The sequence below is a fragment of the Cyprinodon variegatus genome, unplaced genomic scaffold (assembly GCF_000732505.1).
Source record: "Cyprinodon variegatus isolate N-32 unplaced genomic scaffold, C_variegatus-1.0 Scaffold584, whole genome shotgun sequence".
Lineage (NCBI taxonomy): Eukaryota > Metazoa > Chordata > Actinopteri > Cyprinodontiformes > Cyprinodontidae > Cyprinodon > Cyprinodon variegatus.
This window is the reverse complement of record NW_015151037.1, coordinates 84,667-93,166: the sequence shown is the minus strand read 5'-3', so window position 1 is coordinate 93,166 and position 8,500 is coordinate 84,667. Positions and strand designations below refer to the sequence as shown.

General features: G+C 37.8%; 1 protein-coding gene across 1 annotated transcript in view; it reads right to left on the bottom strand.

The window, feature by feature from the left end:
* The window catches only part of LOC107095916 (cytochrome P450 2K1-like), a 12,864-nt gene that overhangs the window by 1,648 nt on the left and 2,716 nt on the right, over positions 1-8,500 (bottom strand). The window contains exons 2-5 of the mRNA XM_015392287.1: positions 5,026-5,186; positions 4,725-4,907; positions 2,314-2,455; positions 2,047-2,231 (exon numbers count right to left, since the gene is read on the bottom strand). Coding sequence (XP_015247773.1) covers positions 2,047-2,231; positions 2,314-2,455; positions 4,725-4,907; positions 5,026-5,186 — 671 coding nt within the window. The remainder of the gene's footprint in view (positions 1-2,046; positions 2,232-2,313; positions 2,456-4,724; positions 4,908-5,025; positions 5,187-8,500) is intronic.

Below are 8,500 nucleotides of genomic sequence, written 5' to 3'. Positions count from 1 at the left end.
AGAAACAGGAAGAAGGCTGATGAGGGAATTGAACACAGATGAGAGCAGAAAAGAAAACAGAGCAAGAGAAAGAGGACACAAGAGGGCAGCAGAGGATAACAAATAAAAAGCTGGAAGACAGGAACTAATAAGAAAACATCAACAAAATAATAATCAAATAACTAGAATAAAGAAACATGGTGAAAAGAAAACTAAACACTAGAAATCAAGGAGCAAAAGAAAAACATAAGAGAAACAGAAACCTAACACGATCTCAGCGGAGCCAAGCAAGAAACACCACCATCTTATTTTATTCTCTAAATTAATGGTCAGAGTATTCACAAGAATAATTATTTTTGTTTCTGACCCAAGCAGTGGAGCCAAAGTCTGTTTCTCAAAGGAAAATGACATCTGGGTTTTCCAGGGGTTTTCTGATCAAACTTCAAAGGAAATGCTGATTGATTTTTTCAAATTATTAATTTATTTTCCTATTTTTTGCCTGGGTTTGCTGGTAGAACCCTGGAGGATATTGTCAGATTTTTCCTTGGTGAATTAGTATTCCCATTTCCATTGATTGGATTATTTCCATTGATTGAAGATACCCCACTTTTCATTTGAGTGCAGATGAAAGACCTCAATTCTGGATAAAGAGAGTGCCTCAGTTTACTGTCAAGTTGGGATCATCCAACACATAATAATATAACACATTGCCAGTGCTCCAAAGCAGCGACCAAGAACGGCTCCTCTCGACAATTTTGATAAGTTCACATAATATGCAGCTAAATACGATACAGACTAGACATATAACCAACATCTATGATCGCCAATGCCTGCTGGAGCTACGGTCACAAAATGTATTAAATCCAGACATTCTTGACCATTTAAAAAACTACAGAGTGTTACGGACGGATGTCAACAAAACAACAGCGGAATGTAACTGCCGGAGGAAGAGATGTGCAAGATGGAGAAAACGAGGATGCAGAGGGGGGATAACTGTGAAGCTAAGGAGGAATCCCCACAGACCTCCGCTTCCATCAATCCTGCTCTCCAACGTCCGCTCTTTGGGCAACAAAATGGGTAATCTCCAACTGAAACTGTCATCAAGGAAGGAGATTGGTCATTGCTGCACCATCAATTCTATTCTATTCTATTTTATTCTATTCTATTCTATTCTATTGCCAAATCCAGTATCAATAAAGGACCCTAACTGGATCATTTATTAGCTTTTAATTAAATTAACTACACATCCACATCGAGAGGAGCCAGTTGAGGTGGCTCGGACATCTGGTAAAGATGACTCCTGGACGTCTCCCTGGTGAGGTGTTCCAGGCACGTCCCAGCCAGAGGAGGCCCAGGACACGCTGGGGAGGGACTATGTTTCTGAGCTGGCCTGGGAGCGCCTTGGGATTCCCCCGGAGGAGCTGGCCCAAGTGGCTGGGGAGAGGGACGTCTGGTTCTCCCTACTGAAGCTGCTACCCCACGACCCCGGATAAGCAGAAGAAGATGGATGGATGAATAAATTAAATAGTGAAGGAGTTGTTCAGCTTCTTTAAGAAAAACATGCAGCTGGTCAGGGTTGCATGATTTCAACAGTTTTTGAAATCATAGTAGAACCACGGACAAGCCCTAAGTTTAAGCTAATTTATATTATAAATACAGTATGTTAATAAGCAGATATGCTAAACTAAAGACTGTTGATTAACAGCCATTGATTTATAATTCAGTGATTTATAATTCATTATTGCCCGTTTCCTTTGCACAATGGTTGATCAGTAATTAAACTCAGATAACTTTGTTAAGAAATTTGTCTTCTTCTTTTAAACATACCAGCTACTTATATCTGACAATTTTTGTTTCTAAACAAGAGGTTTCAGAGCACTGACTTTATCTTATTATTGGCATAAAAGCAGCTTTATAACATAATCTGGTCTGATTGACTTTTACTGGTCTGTATTGTTACAATATAATGGTTAGATTATAGTCAATCAAGTAGTTAAGATGGCTTTATTTAGCTAAAAACAATATATCTGTAATTATCTGTTTACTTCCCCGAGCATAAGAACTCACCTTCTCAATCAAATAATTCTTGAAGACTATGTTTTCGCTTGTTTTATGAAAAATAGCCAAAGGAACAATATTGGCAAATCTCTGTGTCTCATGGATGACAGCGTCTGTCAGAGGCAGGTTCTGTCTATCCTCAACCTGCACCTGCCGATCTCCTATTACGCGTTTTAGCTCCTGTCTTACGTCGTCTGAAAAATCCAAGTAAAGGATAAATGTCATTATTTACGTAATCCATACAGAATTAATCTTGATAGAGAAGTAACTCCCCACCTTGGATTTTTGGATACTTGGCCATAAACATCAGAGCCCATCTCAGTGTTGTGGCAGTTGTTTCAGTCCCAGCAGAAAACAGATTCATGACTGTCACTAGGAGGTTGTCATTGTGGTAGTGAGAGTTGGTGATCCCAGCCTCCTACAAGTAAACAGCATTGCACGAAGACATTATCTTAAAGTAGTAATGTAAATGGTCATACAGTAGATTGTCTGAGAAAAATGTAACTGTCCTGAGCCCTGGAGTGGTATCCATACCATTTTCAGATTTTGTTTTATTGCATATATTTTATATTTATTGTGAGGAGAAATTGGTTAGAATTGTGTTGTGGAGAGAAAATTATGGATTAATTTTTTAAAGTCTATTGAGTATGTTCTTCCTATGTTATTAAACCCCATTAATCATTGCAGGTAAAGACTATATTTTGCATTAGTTATAACCATAAAGTGTTTGGGGATTTTTTACTTTCCTCCATTAACTTTACATTTTTAGAGACTGGTATTCATTCTTATTTTTTAATTCATTAGAGGCTCAATCACGGTGAACACTGCGTGCCGCTACACCGTGCGTTTTAGGTTCTGTTGCATTGATGAAATTATAGAAACACAATAAAGGAATCTTTCTATGCTGGACATGTTTCTGCTCTCTCTATCCAGAAATCCTACATCCTCCATCACCAGCGTTCCTTATTTTTATTTTGTGGATTTGTGGAATAAAATGAAGAAAATTCCCATCCCTGCGCCAGAGCGCTACCTATTCGATCTGTGGACGGTTTTCTATGCTTCCAACAAAACTAGCAGCAGTAGTGGAGTTTGGAGATGCAATCTACTTCTTAAATCTATATTTGCGCTCCTCTAATTTATCCACAAGTTCTGCAAACGCACTTTTTCTCTCACTTTCAACTTGGTGGTTGGCTGCATATTTAGCATGCATTCCCTGGAAATGCCTTTCCAAATGACTCTTTATTTTTTGACAACATCTTATTACAAAGCAAACATGCAGGATATCCTCCCTAATTGGTAATGAAAGCAAATGATTCAGTCCATTCTTCTTCTGTTCACATCAGGTATCTTCCTTTTTTTCCCTTTGGGATCCATGGCCTGAGACACACCCGCCACTTTGTTTGCCTGGCAAAACAGTAAAACTGTTTCATAGAGGCTTGTTGTCTATGTTTAAGAACCTGTTGGAATAATTATTTATAAGATACTTAATGTTTGTTCTTATGATGTATAATGTGTGACATATTACACTGTTCCAGAGAGGTGATGCACAAGCAGTATAGGGTCAACTCTCAGGAAGTATTGCTCAAGCTTAACGAAACCAGGAGGTTCTCGGATCATTTGACGCAAGACATTTAAATGCAAATTGACCTGTTCACTGAGGCTGCAAATTGAATTGTATTTCTTGTTTCCTATTCCTTTAGCGCAACCTCAGCTTGTGTAACTAGGGACCCCCCCGACTTTAATAAATAGTGAGGAGAAAGCTGAAGACCGGCAGAGTGGGGTGGAGATGTACCTGCACGGCCTCTTCCTACTCTCCTCGCGAGTAAACAGAATTCTGACTCTGAGCCTTTATTTCATTGTTTTACAGTGTTTTAGATGTTAGACCTGATAGAACCGCTTGAAATAAGTCCAATGAAATAGTGTCCAACATCTTGAACTCAGACAGGAGCTGATTCCACGCATTGTGTCCGTTGTCTAAGCTTGTGTCAATTTGTTGAATGTCTGTTTATTTCATTGTGAGGTTACAAGGCAGAATTGCATGAATGTAATTTAATGCCTTTAAATGTGTATCTGTCTCCTTGTCAGGTAAAAGTTTTTTGATCCCCCTGTTTGTGCGGAGTTGAGTGCTTTGTTGGGTGCCAAACTTCAGGATTGGATTGCAGCCTGCTCTCTAGAAGCTTTGGGATGGAGAAGTAAAAATAGGTTTCTGTCTACAGAAAATGCAGCATTGCTTCACCATTACATTTATTACTACCTGTAGGTCCAGCTCCTCTAACTTGTTAGCCAGGGATCTTACATTGGCAAGAAAGACATTAGGGGTAAGTGGTTGGTGTGGATGCTTCCATAACCTTACTGACCACCTGACCATGCATCATGGCTTTATGTCGGCTCCTTCAGCTCCGTTTCTATGGAGACGGTTAATCATGAAGAGCCAAGATATGTTGCTATAAACACTAGAATATAATATTTATAGTGGAGAGATTTGCCTAAGTAGGTTAATGTAAAATAAAGTGACCTGTCTAGGCCACTGTGCGTGTTAGATTTAAGTGTAGGATGCAATACATGCACACAATGTTAAAAAAATAGACCAAAAAGAAGAGCACAGGGTTGATATGTGTGCCCCCACCTCAACAATATTAAAAATCATAATATATTGTTTTTAGTGATGCAGTATTAAGGTTCTTAACCTCATGTTGTTGTTGACGAACCAGGAAGGCATCAGCAACTCCTCTGCACATGTCTGGATTGAGGGTCTTTTTCAGTCGATTTAGTAGCATCAAATGGTGTCTTTTATTGGCAGCAAATATATCTCTCAATTTCTTCCTGGCAAAAAACAGCAGCTTTCCGATTTTTGGAAACAAGTTGTAGAGCTATTAAAGAACATATCATATATAAAAAATAAAAAAAAACTCCACAATGTCCTCATTTTATTTTGTATATAATTTTTTTCTTTGTTTTATTTTTACACTGAAACCAATGATACATCACCTGTATTGCTGGTGAGCCCAGAAGATAAAGGCCTTGGGTTGTTCGGGTGACAATTGTTTGAAACTCTTTGTCATTATAATCAAATCTGCTACCATAGACCATAGAGCAGGTTGTGTTTGAAACAGCATAGTTTATGAGTTGAGTCATGTCAAAGGCTTCAGCTGCAACAAATAGAAGACAAAAACATCATTCAGTACTTTACAGGAACTCAAAACAAACCAAAAAAACTCTCAGATAACAGCTTAATTGCTTTGTAGAAGTATTTTGATAGAACAGAACAGTATCTTACCCATAGCAAACTCCAGTCAGAGTATGTCTTATTTAGGAGGGTTTGAAAAAAGCACTAATAGGGTACCCAAGCTACAGATATTAGTCTGTGTTTTTGTTAAATAGCTAGAAAATTGTCTGTTTACAATAAAATTGTTCAAGAGAATGTGATTTGGTATTGTGACACTACCAAAACTTTCAAAGAATTATTGTGCAATATAAAAGTATACAAAGACCACAAGTCAGCATACAGAAAGAAAAATAGTGGCAGGCTTTTTTGGTCACAGACAACTAGATCACAGGTTTTAACAAGGAGCAGGATCAACTGGATAGAAGCCTGGACTGAACACTTTTTTCATCTTTGAAGAGAGAGCTGCAAGTCTTAATCCTCACAGTCAGTAGGTTACACACTAATGATTGCAACTGTTGTTCCAGCCTTCACTTGCAGGACATTTGCCAGGTTTTTGGTCATTTTGAATCTGATATAGCAAATCCAGATGAGAAGCATTGTTTTTGTGTTTAGAACAAGGATCTGGGAACTTTGATTTTCATCTAATATGACTTCAACCAACTATTGTTTGATGGAGAACTTTTTTTTATATATTACAGACCCATCAAAACTCACATAATCTTTGGAATCGAAACATAAGCACATAATGCCATGGCATAGCTTTTAATTATCACATATTCTTTAAAGTAAAGCACTGAATAGCTGGCACTGGCTGTTTAGTCAGCATTATGAATTCCCCTTATCTGTTACTTTGTTCCTCTTTTATGGTTTTTCCATGTTTCATCTAAGAATTTGTTACTTTTTACATCAATAAGGAACCAGAGAAAGCAATCAGAACTTGGTTATTTTTGCCCAAAGTGATCACTCTATCAGTAACAGTTTAAACAAAACTTCTTATGCTAAATGAGTCTGAAGCAGTAATGGGCTCTATGCACAAGTCCATTACTTCCTGAACTTAAGGCAGTCTTATCTAGCCTAATGTCAGGAACTCTGAGTTATCGGTTTAAGAACGGCTCCTATGAATTAGTACAATCAAGTAGTCAGAGTTTAGATTGTGTGTAATGAGTATGATAAGCCATTATCAGTGAAGCACCGATTCCAACGAGTCACCATGACAACAGACAACAGAAAGTGCCAATTTCACCCCACTGGAACTAGAGATCTTAATGTTGAAAAAAAACAAACAAAAATGAAGATTTTGTCTAAAGGACAGAGAAACAATGACCGTGTCCCTCATGCTGCCCTGTGGGGGGTGCTCCAGGAGTATGGAGTCGGGGGCCCTTTATTAGAGGCCATCCATTCTCTGTACAAGCGGAGAAGGAGTCCCAGTGCATGTTGGACTCCGACAGGGCTGCCCTCTGTCACCAGTCCTGTTCATAACTTTTATAGACAGGATTTCTAGGCGCAGCCAAGGACTGGAGGGGTCTGGTTCGGGGAGCAGCGGATCTCGTCCCTGCTTTTTGCGGATGATGTAGTTCTGCTGGCTCCCTCCTGCCAAGACCTACAGAGTGTGAAGCGGCCGGGATGAGAATCAGCTCCTCCAAGTCCGAGGCCATGGTTCTCAACCGGAAAAAGGTGGCTTGTCCCCTTCAGGTTGGAGGAGAGTTCCTGCCTCAAGTGGAGGAGTTCAAGTATCTTGGGGTCCTGTTCACGAGTTAGGGAAGAATGGAGCGGGAGATCGATAGACGGATCGGTGTGGCTGCTGCAATCATGCGTACGTAAATCACTAAATGGCCTAGCCTCCAAATACTTTACAGACTTGTTGTCAGTGTATCAACTACCTAGACCTCTCAGGTTTTCTGGCTTAAGTCAACTATGCATTTCAAGAACTATAAACAAACACGCAAAATCTTTAAGCTTTAAGTTCTTGTACTTATCTGGAATATCTGTAATATAGTTCCAAAAGACTTTTAGTGCTGAAAGCCTTAATTGCTTAAAACAAAGGTTAAAAATCAATATGTCTGAAGTAGCCCTGGACTCTCATTTTTGACTGTTAAGCAAAATATTATTTGTGTAAATTTGTATTCCATTTTTACTTTATCTTCCTTTATTATACCACTGCAATTGCCTATTTTCTGTGTTTTATTTTCTTATGTGATCTTCATGTACAGCACTTTGTATCTTCTTGTAACTGAAAAGTTCTATACAAATAGACATACAGTACCCTGTCTTGATTAATTTAGCTATAAACCATGCAAAGTACTTACTTTTTTGAATTTGTAAATTGTATTTATTTTTGTTATATTGTTCAAATTTTAAAAAAAAAAAAAAAAAAAAAAACCTAGTTGTCTCCAGGCTCTGTCTATTAAGTCCCTATGCCATAATGTATTATATTTTGTGTTAAGGCTGACATTTATTTTATTAATATTATCATATATATTTCTCCCCCCCTACAATAAAATACAAAGATAATAAAAGGCAAATTAATTTAACTGTCGTGCCTCAATTCATTTATTTTTTCAAAATCAAGTTATGATGAAAACACTTGATAGTTCCCATTTAATTTATTTTGTAATACTAATATTTAACACATAATTGTTTTTGATCAATTTGAGTTCAATTTTAGTTCAATTGATTGTCTAACCTGTGACCTTAAAATACCTAGCAGCCCCTCCCTTCACACCACCTCTATTGTACAGTTATTCATGGCTGAAAAACATCTACAAGCAGAGTAAGTAATAATGTTTTATAAACCTATTTCCTGTGTTTTAGAATAGTTCTATGGTGTGATAAATCATAACATTCCCAGTTCTCAGTGTTCACCAAGTGCTAGCTTGTCTTTCATCACATAATTAGCTTTTCTTTTTTCTTATAACAGGGTTGGCAATTGTAACAGGGTGGAGTTATAAGGCCAAGATATTAAGCTTTTGCTCTATAAACTCTTATTTAATGCCAAATCATGATGGATTTCTTATTCATTTACAGTTTTCAAAACATATTGAACAAGAATTATAAACATAACTGTTAAAGAAGCAGACGTGCTATAGGACTTATTGCAGACACTTAGAGAAGGCGGCGAGAAAGGTGGAGAAGAGATGAAGAGGCAGGCAAAAAATATATTATATATTTTTTCAGACCTCAGTGACAGGGAGAAGAGAGTATAAAGAACAAAATGTAAAGAAAATAAGAGAAAACAGAGAGTTCCAAAGTCAAGGGAACACTTCTGATCATTGTAGACATCCCCAGTTTCTGGGTGAA